The sequence below is a fragment of the Phragmites australis genome, chromosome 16, assembly GCF_958298935.1.
Source record: "Phragmites australis chromosome 16, lpPhrAust1.1, whole genome shotgun sequence".
NCBI lineage: Eukaryota > Viridiplantae > Streptophyta > Magnoliopsida > Poales > Poaceae > Phragmites > Phragmites australis.
In genome coordinates, this window is record NC_084936.1 from 14,025,434 (window position 1) to 14,041,026 (window position 15,593).

Sequence of the window (15,593 nt, forward strand, 5' to 3'; positions counted from 1 at the left end):
GGTTTTTGATCACCGTACGTAGATCCCACTTGATATGTCCCACCTTGCAGTACGCATCCAATGGCCCGGACTCGAGGGTACCGGTGTGGATCAATCCACCTTGATCGTCCCAACGGAAAACCATAGTTCCGAAGATGATCTCAGAGTCAACGGGAGGGGACTCGAAGATGTCCGCCGTCAACTTGAAGTAGTCGTAGAAGCCGGTGTCGGAGAATCCGATGCAAAAGTGAGCCCGAGGCATGATTAATCTTACAAAACAGAAGAAGGCCCCTACCTGACAAATCAACTGTCGAAGATTAGTTCCTGACAATATATCCATAAATTGACTAGGTACCTTCGAGTGCAGGGATTGATCATGAAATGAGACACACGATGTATACAAGTTCGGACCTCCGATTGGAGTAATATCCTACATCTTGTGAGGGTGTTGCTGCTATATGTTTATGATCTTGAGTACAAGCGATGTGGCTACAACCTTTACAAAGAGTAGATCGGATCTAATCTAACGTAGGACTAAAGTTATCGAGTATCTCCTCTGCTAGGATCTTGATGCTTGCGTCCCCTCCTCCTCCAGCCTTTTCGCCTTTTTATAGGGGTGATGTACCTACTCCTATCTAGCCGTAGTCGATAGGGAGTTGTCTTCCTTGATGTTCAAGTAGATAGATCTGTTTTGGATACTAATCGTTCCAAGTTAGGTAACCAATTTAGACCCTCCTAGTATGTACTTCCTTGATTTCGGGTATATCAAATACTGCTGATTCAGTTCCGTGATATTTGGAGCTGTCTAATATATGTTGTACATACCCTGTCTGTGTATGGTATACTCCTTATGTGCATATACTCTATAGTTAGATATTCGACAAGTTTAAGTGTCCTAATTCACCTCTTTCCTCTTGGACGTCACTGATCCCTACAGTGACAATAGTAAGTCTAAATGAATATAAAAAACACAATCTTTAACACTGAGACTTAGCTTGAAGCCAATATGTTTTTTACCATTCATTTAGATCTATCTATTGCCAAAATCTTTAACCCTCAAACTGAGCTACTCATTTAGTTGGGGAGATTGGGAGATAAGGAAACGGGGCTATGGGCTCAGGAGATGGGGAGATAGGGCTATGGGCTCAAAGACGGCGAGGTAGGCGACGGGCTCGGAGATGGCGACGTCGACAATGGGTTCAGAAACGACACGAGGTCGGCGACAGGCTCGGAGATGGTGAGATCAACGATGGGCTTGGAGACAGAGGTCTTAAGGTGGCTCGGGCGGTCGCGAGATGGCTCGAAGGACGTGGAAGCTGGGCAAAAAGGGTAGAGACAGCCGCAGTAGCGACGGAGACCACTGCACCACTTCGACCGCCACTACCCCAAGGGGTAGTGGCTTCTGGAGATTGAGAACAAAGTGAGATGTGGGGCACGGTTGAGAGAGACGAGCTCGATTTATAGAAGAATTATCACTGTCGATTTGGAATACGAACCGGCATTGATAATAATTAACACCACTGGTTCATCTTCGCTCAATTATTGCTCTGTCATTTAGATATTGAACTGTCAGTGATAAACCTTATCACTATCGATTTGGAATACGAACCGGCATTGATAATAATTAACACCACCGGTTCGTCTTCGCTCAATTATTGCTCTGTCATTTAGATATTGAACTGTCAGTGATAAACCTTATCATTGTCGGTTTGTAATACGAATCGATAGAGATAAGTGTTATCACTGTCAGTTCGTATTGGCTTAATTATTGCTTTATCGGTGAGCTTTTGAACCAATGGTGATAGTTATTATCACAATCGGTTGGTATTACGAATCGGCAGTAAAGTATCATTATCGGTTCGTAACAACTCACGGTTAGATCTGCTGGTTTAGCTTATGAACCGACAATAATATCTTATCACTGTCGATTATTTTTAAATCGGCAGTGAAAGAGTACAAGAATGATATTTTTTGTAGTAGTAATATATTCTTAAACATAATTTATTTTGGCATAACATCCTACTCCCTCCGTTTCGCAATGTTTGTCCATGGCCTCGGGAGTATGTGTCTCAAATTGTTTGTCCATTGCTGTAATCAAAGATGTTTTATGATCTATTTTTCTGTTTTACCTTTGAGTGCATGCATGTATTTACTCCAACGCTAATGAGTTACTTGCTCTCATCCTTAAATTTATTAGGGGTAGCATGGTCATATAACTGATTTTTTACTCGATTTTAGTATTTATTGGTTTATACGTAATGATGGGTATAGACAAACATTACGAAACGGATGTAGTACTTTCAAAGCTTCGAACCATGATTAGGATGAAAATGTCCCCACAAGGTTTAAATGTCCAACCTCAAGAAACACCTGAATTAAAGCTAAGTCGAACCTCCAGCACATCGGGCATATAGTATCAAGCTCAACACCTCGTCGACTGATATTGTATATATTACGTTTCTGAGGAGATTAAAAAAATTAGTCAGCAAACATAGGAACGCCCACAAGAAATTACAACATTTTTTAAAAATAACCTCACAAGGAAAAAAACGAAACGGAAATTAAATGCTCAATCCCGTGGCGTGAAAGACGAAGCCCGGACAGCGGGAGGTTGGAGTTTGACCGCCAGTCCGCGGGCTCAACCGAGCGCGCGAGTAGTGGGATCGAGGGCCTGCTGTCGGAGGGGCACGCGCATGCAGAATGCAGATCGATCACTGCCCCTGCGGCGGTTGCTCAGTCCGTCCACCCGCATGGCATATTGGCATGCGCTCGCTCGCCTGTGCTCCAGTTAACGAGTTAATCACGGTCCTCCGCCGAACCGCCGCGGGAAGAGCTCCGTTGTCCTAAACTTAGCCACCTCCCCGGTTAAATCGTTCGGGCTAGCTCCAGTGTCCGTGAATCTCTTGTTCTCCCCACTTCAGTCGAGACCGGCAGATTTTGATTGCAAGAGGATTGCCGTGTTTTATTTAAAGAAAGAGAGAAGAAGATGTGAAGGGGAATAATAAGTTGATCCGGTTGAGAGGAGAAGAGAGATCGAAGGAAGAAGAAGAGGAGGAGGCAGCAGGGAGGTCAGCGGCGGAGGAGGAAGGAGAGAGCGCACGGTTCGTTTATGAGCTCCGTCTTCGCCTCGCCCCTGTGCGCGTGTGATTAACCCGGAGTGGAACGAGATGGAGGCGCGGCCGCGGCTGCTCGTTGTGGTCGCGCTCCTCGCTGCCACCGTGTCCGCCGCCGGCGCGGCCAGCTTCAACGCCAAGAACTACGGCGCCAAGGGCAACGGCGTCAACGACGACACCAAGGTACGTGCGTGCGTGCGCATCAATTGGAGGTTTCTTTCGTCTTCTTCACTTCGTGCTCCCGCACTGACTGGTCTCATGCCGCGGCCGGCCGTGGTGTTCGTGCAGCCTCTGATGTCGGCGTGGAAGGCGGCGTGCGGGTCGGCCGGCGCCGTGACTCTTGTGGTGCCGCCGGGGACGTACTACATCGGCCCGGTGCAGTTCCACGGCCCGTGCAAGGCGTCCACCTTGACCTTCCAGCTCCAGGCAAGTGGCTCGCGCTCCCAGTAGCAAGTGGTCGTTGCCAGCAATAATTGCCATGCACGATCTCAACGTGCATCAAAGCGCATGCGGTTACTTACTGTTTTATGAGGTCGAGGACGTGTGATGGATGCAGGGGACGCTCAAGGCGGCGTCGGACCTCAAGCGATTCGGCAACGACTGGATCGAGTTCGGGTGGGTGAACGGACTCACCGTCGCCGGCGGCGTCATCGACGGCCAGGGCGCCGCCTCCTGGCCCTTCAACAAGTGCCCCATCCGCAAGGACTGCAAAGTCCTTCCCACCGTAAGCCTATCAATTCGTTGATCTCAGTCCATCCATGACGACAGCCATTAATCCAACCATACATATCGATCACCCCCGAGACACGTACGGCATTGATCTGGAACTAACGCCGCATGCATGCAGAGCGTGATGTTCGTGAACAACCAGAACACGGTGGTGAAGGACGTGACGTCGGTGAACCCCAAATTCTTCCACATGGCGCTGCTGTCGACCAAGAACATCCGGATGAGCGGGCTCAAGATCAGCGCGCCGTCGAACAGCCCCAACACGGACGGCATCCACATCGAGCGCAGCGCGGGCGTGTACATCATGGACACGCACATCGCCACGGGCGACGACTGCATCTCCATCGGCCAGGGGAACGACAACGTCGACATCGCCCGCGTGCAGTGCGGCCCGGGCCACGGCATGAGCGTCGGCAGCCTGGGCCGGTACGTCGGTGAGGGCGACGTCACGCGGGTGCACGTCCGGGACATGACCTTCACGGGCAGCACCAACGGCGTCCGCATCAAGACGTGGGAGAACTCCCCCACCAAGAGCAAGGCCGCGCACATGGTCTTCGAGAACCTCGTCATGAAGGACGTCGGGAACCCCATCATCATCGACCAGAAGTACTGCCCCTATTACAACTGCGAGCACAAGGTACCACCTGTCGTGGCGTGCCTAGCTGCGCCGCCGATGTTACATGACATGTGCTTTTGTTTATGAATGTTGTTGCAGTACGTGTCCGGGGTGACGCTCACTGACATCCAGTTCAAGAACATCAAGGGCTCGGCGACGACGCCGGTGGCGGTGCTGCTCAAGTGCGGCGTTCCGTGCCAGGGCCTCGTGCTGCAGGACGTGGACCTGCGGTACAAGGGGCAGGGCGGCACCTCGGCCAAGTGCGAGAATGCCAAGGCCAAGTACATCGGCTACCAGTTCCCCAGGCCCTGCGCGTAGGCTAGTGCATGCGTGCAGTAGGATATATATTTTGAGGTCCAATGTGTGGTGAAGTGAGCTTTGATTCTTTCATCCTGTTTTTTAGACGTTCCAATTTGTTCTTGTTTGTTTTTTTTTTCCAGTTTCTTAATTGGCTGATTTTTGCGGTATAACAGAGAGCTGCCAATTTCTGGCATCTAGTTGCTTATCAGTGACCTTGTGAATACTTGGCATTGTTATTGTTATTTCAGAGGACAAGACAGCTGAAGCAAAAGCTAACTCATGAATTTCATGTAATCCTTGAGAATCTGATGGTATTGCTTACAAGTTAGACAATGTCTAAAGTTATAATTGTTATGGAGTTTTCACAGAATTCTTGCAAATCTTATGGTGTGTTGGTTCCAAGTTAGACAATTTGCCAAGTTATTCAAATCCTAGATTTGAACCAGGTCCTACAAATTTTCGGAGCAAAAGCATAAGCAATGCAAGTTAAATAATCAGTCACCGTACGCATGACATGATAACAAGTGCGACATCTTCCCCCAGAACACTATGGAGAAGTAACAATCAGTAGAACACACAAATGACACTGATGTTTGGTTACCATTTCATCGCAAAAAAAGAAAGGGCAGCCTGATGGGTGCAATATGACATCCAGTTGGATACATTTTAAACTTGGGGAGGGGAGGGGGAGCGTGCTTCCAACTTTCAGGTGACCAAGCCTACGCTTTTCAGTACATAAAGGCCATATCGCATAAGAGCATTGCGCTATCTAAAAAATTTCCTGCTATGAAGCATGTACCCTCAAAACGTTACAGCTATATCTTCTGCAATTATGCAGAGGGAGTAACAAGAAGCGATCCGGTTAACAACCGAAATCTAAGACAAATTGAATTGAATACTAGGCTGCCTAGGCTACTGAGCGCATAGGCAAAAAACAAGCTATTGGTTATGTCAGAAGGGATTGAAGGTGCCATCTGATCTTCCTTCATGGATTGATGTTGCATTCCCGCAGGAAAGGTTGGTCATAATCCAGATACTTCGACCAGTAGCCTCGGAACTTGGGCAGGCCAATCTCTAGCCAGGGCTTCATGTTGCCATTGTAATGTATGACCGCAGCACGCTCAATGTCTCTACTGCTTACATGAGGATTGTAACCTAGACCGAGAACATGCCATGACCGGTTGAGGGGGAATGTCTTATTCCAGAATGTGATCAAACCCGGAGGGAGACTGCCGAGTTTCCAAAGCGATCTGTCTTGATTCTGCGATAAAAATATGATGTATGTGTTAATCAAGGTAAACTACTCAATACTGAATCATAATCAGTACATGTAACCAAAGTGAACATGAAAGAAGACATACTGAGAATAGAATTAGAAGCATTTGAGTTATAAACAGTAATGAGATTAAGTTTCTACCATCTTTTCCACAGAGGTAATTTGTTCAAAAGTTTCGAATGTTTCTCTATATGTATTTTCTATAGAATATATGTGTTGAGATGTTTTCGTTCAGTTTAAATGCCCCTGATAATGTAAGCTGAAAAGTGAATATTTAAATTAAGTCGAAAATCTGAAACACAAAATAAATACCTTCCCTGGGGATAAAATATAAATCAATACTTTGCACAATCTTTGGTTCAAAGCATTATTGGTATTTTCAGTGCATCGTTTCTAGGTATAGCCCCAAAGCAAGTTCTAGTTCCCTACTGACAGCTCTGGTACAGACAAAACAATACTCCTCACATGCAACAGAAGTTGATTTAATTTTCATAAACAAGAGGGAAAATAAAATTGAATAAATAACTAGTGTATGAAATTAAGAGTATGTCAATCTTACAAGCTTCTGCCAGGAATGATAGATCTGGGTTATGTTCTGCCGCCTCCATTCAGCCAGATCAAACACATTCATTCCAAAAGCCCAACCACAAGCATGGGGGTCAAAATTCTTGGCAATAACAGGATTTGAGAAATTCAGGTAACGATCGAAGCGATGGAAGCTTTCTCCACAAGTCTCAACAGCACCGTTTACCTTCCCCTTCATATTGATTGACCAGATGCCACTCAGATCCTTCTTTACTACTACGTCATCATCAAGAAAGAGCATCTTGTCAAGCTTCGGATATATCTCAGGCAGGTAAAATCGCAAATGATTAAGGATTGACAGATATTTTGGGTTTCTGTATTTCAAGTTTGAATCTGAGTTTGCACGATTCGTTCTGAAGTAATAATCAATCATGGATTGGGACCCAAGTTGTTTGAGCACTGGACTATAGCTGTCATTTAGCCATGTAAACTCCTCAATATTCTGTACTTCGATTGTTGCTTTTCCAGGAGGGTTAGAGAGGAACCACATTCTCATTGGAGCGTAATTTAGTCTGTCAGTCACTATGTGGAAGACATGATCAGAAGGATGCTGCAAACAATAATTCCACTCAGTATGATGCACACTATCTGTTAAACTCTAACTCAGAAGTATTCAACATACATACCTTGGCATTTAACACTGTTGAATTAACAACAACCGCTGTTGCTAGTATATTATCCGAGAACAAGGCATAATGATACAGTTTTGGGTTAACGAGCTTTTGTTGGTTTGGGAACTGCTGCCGCCCCGGATCCAATGAAAAATATTCATTAGCTAGCCTCAAAGGGAGGCAGTGAAGACCTTTAGGTAGAGTTTTAGCTGCAAGTTGTGTCAGAAAAACAGTCTGTTTCTTGTGTGCATTCAGCTGCTCTTCTGCTGAGTGAAGCATAGCTCGAAGCTTTTTGACAACAACAGAACAATCATCCTGCATCTGTTTGCCCTTAATCAGTATCTGCTCCAGTGCTTTCACCTTGTCATTTGCACTGAACAAGTAGATGAAAATGTTACAGAATTATTGCATGCAACTAATTCCTGTGCTCGATAAAATGCTATAATTTGAAGGAAGTCAACAGAAGTAGTGAGAGATCCTTACTTCTTTGGTAGATCAGAGTCCTTGGATGCATCACCAAGCACCTTTTGAACCTCTCGTATCCTCTGTCGCAAGTCTTTTAAGTATTGGGAATTTGCTCTAATAGATCCAAGACCAAGGTATACCTTTGCCTTGATTAACTGATCCTTGATATTCCGGATTCTTGTATCAGGCAAAACAATGTTTTTAGTTCTACCATCTGTTCTAACTGCTTGGGAGTTTTCCACGATGACCTTAGCAGATATCTGTTTTGGTATACTCTCCAGTAAACTCCCCTGTATATAGGTCATGCAATAAAGATAAAACCATGTAACAAAGGTGACCACAGCACATTGCATAAAGATAAAAGATCCATGAAGAACTACGAATGTAATTTCTTCAAAGTAAAGTAAAAGCATACAAATTTGGAGGCTAATGTAAGCGTGTGAATCAAAGCAGACCCTAAAACTAACTCAGCAAGATTCCAGAACAGTTACAATTTTTGTCTACATAGCTTGACTGTACCATGAAGGAAAAGAACAAGACTGAGCTAAACATGTGCCATTGCAAATGTTGATGAACTACAAAACAAAGAATTACTATAACTGACAACTGTATGAGAACTGCAACTACTAGCTGTAGTCGACAATCACAACAACATAAAATGATTGAAGAAATCTTGCTCATTAAGACTTCGCAGATAAACTAAGAGCTAAGTATTTTCTCTAAGGCTACATCACAGCATTTTGTAGGCATTAAACTGATGATGCAATTGAGCAACTTAATACTTTGCACCAGATTTCTCTTGAGTAAGTTTATTCATGATCAACCGATACTTTTACTGGTTTACATAACTCTGTGAGCATATTTAACCAAAACAAACACAAAAATGAAATATATTCGACATAGCAAGTATTGGCAATTGTCATCTGAATCGTTTTGACCTGCCATAATGTCAAGAAAATGAAAGATACAACAACCCTCCAGCGGCCAGAATGTTCTTTTTCCAAACCAGGAACATTACTGTCCATTAAGTTGCAATAAGCAAGGAAATACTTCCCTACCTACCAATTTCAAAGCTTGGTCCTAACTCTAATAATACATTTCCCAAATAGCAGCGTGCAACCTGAAGCTAAATGACGAATCGGGTCCCAAAATCTCACATAGCTATTCCACAGGTGACAGCTCAACTAAACTTTGGTAAGAGGCAAACCAGTATTAAAAACCACCAACCTCAGAGGAAGATTGCTGCTGTGATCCTGCAGTTTGCTCCTGCTCATCTGACACGCCCCTCGCGGAGCCGACATCTCGTCCCTCCCTCGTGGTCACTTGCTCAATCGCTTCCTCATCTTTCAACTCGGCGCGGTCAGCAACCGCCGTGGCCTCAGAAAGCACTCGGTTCTTGTGCTCCCCTGCCTTCCTCAATGGCAATTCTACAAACAGTTTGTGCGCAAACGATCTCAGAATACAATAACAACGCAAATCTTTACGAAAGACCTCAATTACATTTCATACTGATTCAGCGAACTTAAAAGCACAAGATGCAACGAAACAAACGAAAGATATTCTCCGCACCTTGGCTCTCGGATTCAGTCGATTCTTTTGCCAACTCTCCCAGTTCCTCCGAGAAGACGACGCCGACAGGTTCTTTCAAAGAACTCACAGTTTCCTGCATCCAAAGGAAACGGGAATCTATAATTACTCGTCACCCTGGCCAAGAACAACCCAAAAAAAGAAGAGTAAAATTTGTTTACCAGAGGAAGCGCATTCAGCTTGTCTGCCTTGACGCCACGGCCCTAGCGCAACAATTCACCCAAAAAGAAACCATAAGAACCCAAAGAAAAATCCCCCCCCCCCCCCCCCGACCAGAATTCCAAATCCACCGACGAAGCCCCAAGAAACACTCACCTGATTCGCGATTTCGCCGGGAAAATCCCGCGTCTCTGCAAGAAAGTAGGCAGAAACCGTAAGAGCCGCAATGCCAAGAAACCCGCTCAAGAAAGGCCTCAAATCTCGACCAAATCACGCAGGGTTAAAGAGGGCTTACGGATGGGGTTAAGCGCCCCGGAGAGGCGGTTGCTGTAGAGCACGAGCGGGGAGAGCACCGTTAGGGCGAGGAGGAGCAGCAGCACCGACCTCCTCCTCGTCCTCACCATCTTCGAGTTTGGTTTTCTCGTCTGTGACAGGATTTCGCTTTCGCTCGCTGCGGCCAATCCCTCCGCTATGTTTAGCACTTTAGCAATGGTGAGGTTTGCCTTTCTGGTCCCTGAAGTACTTTCTATTACACCCAAGTCCTGGGAGAGCGAATATTTATGTGAATCTTGAGAAGCATGAGATTTTGTTTCTATTGGAATTGAAATGGCAAAGTGTATATCATTTAACTAGTTTCAGAACTGCTGTTCAATTTGAGCGTTTCACCCTTAAATTCAAATTATTGAGTCAAATCAGAATAAAGGTTAAAATCCGACATAACAGATAAAAATCTAGATTAAAAGTACCGAATGCCTCCTCCAAACGTCAGTGCTTCCAACCTAATCGGTAATTGCTGCCAGTGGATGTACCAATGGAATGAGGTCTCACTCTCTCACTGCATTTGTCAGTCTTTCAAAACTTTTTGTGTGCCATGCTGGTGTCTCTTTTTATCGGTCAGTCTCACATTACTGACATGTCTACGAAAGACGCATATATGGCTTTCCTACTGACTTCTCTCGACATATGTTTGATCAAAAGCCCTCTTATATAAAGTTATATTATTTTGGACCTTTAAATTATCACGTTGCATGAAAGCAGAAGTAAAATTGTAGAAAAGGATGGCACTTGTAGAAAAGAAAAATGTAGAAATAAATGTCCGTAAGAAAGTATAAGTTGAATGTGACAATGGTGAAAAGAATGCATCATAGCCAAATTGAAGGCATGCAGAGCTTTGCAACATGCTCAGAATAATGACAACGGTAGTAGCAAATTTATGCCTCTATTGTTTGTTGCCATCGTACTAAGTCTTACTCTCTAATCCTTCTACGCACCTCCCCTGCCATTACTCCTCTAGTTTATGTTCTCCGCCTCTTAAATCCTTCCTCCCTTGCCTATGGCAATGCCTCCTCCGGTTCATCTCCTCGATATGAAAAAAAAAAAGAGGATGGTGTTGAATGCAGTGGTGGAGCTTGAGCACAAATTTAAGAGGGGATGACACTAAATAATGGATGAATAAAACAAGGTAGAGTGGTTACTTTGAAGCTTAATCAACAAAATTACTTAAATACTGCTACTTTTACAGAGTAGTTACACAAATATTTTACAAAGCTCCGCCTTTGATCGCATGAGCAATGCCTCCTCTCCGTCATCTCCTCACTATAAAAAAGAGGATGGGTGGGGTGGTGGTGCGCATTCAACGTGGGAGCATGCGTGGCAATGTGTCAATGTGTGCGTGTGATGGCCAAGCGCAGGGGCAAAAAGGCGCTCTCTGGTGCTCTGGATTCAGCTAAGCTGCCGTACAGTACAGAAAAGCAAGCTGCAAAGCATTCACGCTGGCTGGCTGGCTGGAACGTCATTAAGTATGAAAAGGCACTGAAAAATGACAGCGTTGTTGGTAGTCAGTAAACTGTTGGTTGTAGTGCCACAATATGAGCATTAATACCATTTCACATATATAATTAAAACAGCATAATATGATTTATAAACATGATCTTGCACGAATAAGCCAACAGATTAAAATGAACTAAACAACAGGTATATTTCTTATAGAAAAGGTATAATAATTGGCCTCAGGACTTTCATAGTCCTACACCCTAATTGTCCTATCAAATACATTATTGAGTGAGCAAGTTTTCTAAGTTCTCAGCTAGTAATTAGAACTTGAGCAGAACTCTTAAATTTTAAAGCATCATCATGGACTGTGCTACTGTGCCGAGTGAGAGAGAGCACAAATCTGAACAAAAAGGATACAAAATAAGTATTGACAATAGCTAGAGACTAAATCAGTTGTAATATCCTAAATCAGAATGGCAAGAACTCTCTCAACCACAGTAGCACTTATATTATGGATCTAACTAACAAGTAGCAAGGAGCAAGTAGCCCACTAGAGTGTCGACAAGAGATGTGCATCAGTGTACAAGAACTTATTAGGGAGAACCACCGACACAACCTCTAGAGGCTACCGGATTTAACAAACAACTAGAAAAATCACAGATCCACACTATTGTACTTAGATAACATGCCCAATCTTAGACATTCTACTCATCATCGGACATCACTGCACATGTATCCATACTGCTCAGAACAGAGAAAGGGAGAGAGGAGTGAAACCGAAATACTCACAGTGCTATGCACTCAAATGAGTCAATAATCGAGGTAAGGCACAGCTCTCCAGCCATTGTCCCAAAAATCCTATTCGCCGCGGTTGTCTGTGACGAGGAAGACAGAGATATAGAGCCTCATCGCACCACGTTGACGCGTGCGGACGAGCCTTGGCATTCACAACTCCGACAAACCCTAACACAAGAGAACCTCCAAAACACCTCAAGCACCAAAGCACTAGAGACCATAATCAAGTTACCCTCGTGTCAGCTCAAAGATGACAACCAAACCAAGAGGATCATGAATTAGAAAGGAAAGGATGTTTTTGTGCACCATCCAGAGAGAGGTTTTCCTTTTTCCCGTGCTCACTCAGGAGAAGGAGCCGACCCTCTAATATCTACGATCTCACCCTCTAGCACCCCATGACCCCCGAAAGGAATCAGGAGGGAGGGTTGTGTCGCCGCCGCTGCACAAGGACCGCCACCAACCCTCTCCCTCTTCTCATTTTTCAACCTTGCTGCCCTAGCTGAACTGATACCTCAACATGATCACCGTCGCATGGGCTTGGGCCGGACAAAGGCAGGGCCAGCAAAACTGGCCGAAAGGAGCCAAATAATGTTAAAATTCCTGTATTTCTCAACATAAACATGTCAAGACCTAACCCATCTTCCTCCAAGGACTGAAAATTGTAGTTTACGTTACATTAAAAGCCCTTTCTATAATTCGCTGGAAGATGTATCCATCAGTGGTTTCTTTTCTTTTTGGACCTGCATCTGTGTATAAAACAGTGCCTATCCTACCTCTGCTAGTCGATGACCACACGGGGCCCAAATAATTGAGATGAGACCGCAAATCTTAGTTAACTTACTTAAGTATTGACTTAACTAAAGAAAAAAAGAAAAGCTCAGCAAAACCGTTATTACATGTAGAATTTTGTTAAACTCAAGTTATTGAAGAACTACTTACGTTCTACTGTGACACAAGAAAAATTTAATAAATTAACGATGATAGCACTTAGAAATAATGTCTTAGAGAAGATTAAGTATGAAGATATAGTTAAATATTTCATTTCAAGAAATACTAAAAGGATTATGCTTTTCGGTAGAACATGGGGTTAGTTTGTTGCTTGAGTACTACTTTCACTCTTTTAGCATTAATAATATATTCCTAAGTATCGTAAGAAATAGCATGCATTGAAGTTATATAATTAAATGAAGGTATGGTTTGGCTATATGAATTTTTTAATTTTAAAGTCCCATTTTACATTTCGCACCAGGGTCTCAAATTCCTAGATAAGGTCCTGATTCTCTAGAGTAGTGTTTGGTTAGAGAGTGATGTGAGATGAAATAATTCTATTCATATATTTGATGATGTGATGATTCCGTTTATATATAGATGCTTGTTTGTTAGGTGGGATGGAACGAGTCTATATTAGTATCTTAGACTCATCATCAGTGTCACGTTCGAAGTAAGACCGCTACACTCTATCAAAAAATTTAAAAACAGAATAAATCCGCTCTATTTCATCCCATCTCATACCAAACACTATCCAGATGTGCACCTCTTGTTTTTTTTTCTTTGTTACGGAAAAGAAAGTACTCCTGTGTATGTCGGCCAGCTTTGCATGAGCTAGCATAGCATGTGACGCTGAGGCTGTCTGCCCGCCGTAGCGGATAAGGGGGCTCTGCTGGATGTGCAGCAACATTCTGTCGGCCAAGCTTTGTGGAATCTGTTGGCCAAGCTTTGTGGATGTTGCAAGGTTAGACGTTTAATAATGGCACTTGATAAATTGATATCAAGTCTTTGAATACTCTCAGCCTCTCAGGAAATGAACTGGTCTTCCACTGTTTCGTATAAAATTCCCATTCAAATGTGGTTCTTGTAAAATTTGTATGGTTGTAACAGGGCTCGAGATTATACTAAAATCATTAAGGATGGACACGGCTCGGCCATTAATCCACTACAGTTCAACTTAACCAACTACCTAGATAAAATGTTATCTAGTTAATTGATTAAGTTGAAATAGAGTGGATCTATATATACCTATTGACATCAAAATTAACACATAAGGTCGTAAATAATCAGAATGTTTCATTTTCGTTGAAGCGCATGACTAATTTTCAAACAAGCTAGCAAAGGAGATAATTCTTCAATTTCGATGAAGAACTGACTGTTTTACAAGTAAGAATAGCAAAGAATAGCTACTCTAATCTTGCAGAAGCACTCAACTGGTTTACAGGTAAACTAGCAAAATATAGCTACTCTAAATCTACTTCTAAAAAGAATAGAAAAGAAATAAAAAAAAATAGTAGATACGTTTGTGTTAGACCATTGTGGTTGTTCAATCGGCCATGGGCCTTTTAGTTTTACTAGTTAAATACCTGTGTTTTGCAACGGGAGCTAAAATTTATAACGAATAGAAAATTTAGGTAAGAAGCACAATATCTTGAATTTTCTAAAATTTATAACAAATAGAACGATAGCGTTGATATGACTGATGCAAAATCAAGATTAGAAAAATATTCCGTGTTAAGTAATGAATTGCAATTAGCAGGGATACACCTCAGTAAAATATACTATTGAGAAAGTAAAATAAGGAAAAGACATAAGCTGCTCAGCAATAGAAGCACTGGAACGCTTTCTGATACCGAAGCACACCACAAACTAATACGTAACCTCAAATTTACTTGTATTCATGGTTAATTTTTTAATGAATTTGGCTAATTATTTTCACTCATAATAAAGAAATAGAGAGATATATTACTGTGAAGTGAATGACTCTATTAAAACTAAAACACTATAAAACTAAAATTGATGCAATAAGTCAGAAATAATTAAAAAAAGAAAGAAACATTCTACTCATATATTCTAAAACAGATAGTGAAAGGACAAGCTGGCTTGCTCACTAATCACTCATCGTTTCCATCTTTCCAGTGTTGGAAAGTTAAAGAGAAGATATCCTCTCGGTGTTCTGCTAACATAACATCTGCATTACATAACTATAAGATAAAATGAACCCATTTGATATGGTGCATTACAACAAACTTCCAATATAAAAGGCCAAGAAAGGGTGTACAAATTCACTTGTATTCAATCTTAAACACAATAGATTGGATAATTGGGAATGATATGAGTACAACTGCAGTGCAAAATTTGATCAGATTGGTACTCCCATCCTTATATCAAAATCTATAGTGAAAACAATCTAAACAAGCAAGGAAGTAGGAAGTTGTACAAAAATTCCAAGAAGGTACACACCATGCCATAAGAATACATATGTCTTCGTATTTGTTTGATGTGTTCGTGGTCCTTCGTGTTGCTGAAAAAACTGAAACATTGAAGCACATTAAGTAAGAGATGCAAAGTTCATGAGGCCGTGCACACTGCATGATTCAGCAATGCCCATCAAACATGTACAAATAACAGATTTTGTTAAGAAAGAATGAAAATAATCTGAAACATAAAAGCAGTACTACATAGGGTTAGGCAGGATATCACCCATAGCCATCATGGAAGGATGACCACAGACTCACAACCATGCCCCCAACCTACTAGTCGCAGCACAAGCCGCCTCACCACACCTCTGCGACTACTGCCTCCATTACCTCCAACATGGCATCCTGCTCCCCAAC

General features: G+C 42.9%; 2 protein-coding genes across 2 annotated transcripts; one reads left to right on the forward strand and one right to left on the reverse strand.

Annotated features, from left to right (window-relative positions):
* Positions 1–3,146: 3,146 nt before the first annotated feature.
* Positions 3,147–4,755, forward strand: LOC133895075 (exopolygalacturonase-like). Its single transcript, XM_062335276.1, has 5 exons — positions 3,147–3,275; positions 3,381–3,518; positions 3,649–3,816; positions 3,940–4,458; positions 4,537–4,755. Exons 1-5 carry the CDS (start codon positions 3,147–3,149, stop codon positions 4,753–4,755), a joined length of 1,173 nt encoding a protein of 390 aa, XP_062191260.1.
* Positions 4,756–5,497: 742 nt separating this feature from the next.
* Positions 5,498–9,902, reverse strand: LOC133895835 (probable galacturonosyltransferase 4). Its single transcript, XM_062336355.1, has 9 exons — positions 9,716–9,902; positions 9,577–9,611; positions 9,423–9,464; positions 9,244–9,337; positions 8,902–9,101; positions 7,693–7,964; positions 7,225–7,582; positions 6,573–7,148; positions 5,498–5,998 (listed from the first exon to the last, which is right to left on the reverse strand). Exons 1-9 carry the CDS (start codon positions 9,822–9,824, stop codon positions 5,723–5,725), a joined length of 1,962 nt encoding a protein of 653 aa, XP_062192339.1. The 5' UTR covers positions 9,825–9,902; the 3' UTR covers positions 5,498–5,722.
* Positions 9,903–15,593: the final 5,691 nt, after the last annotated feature.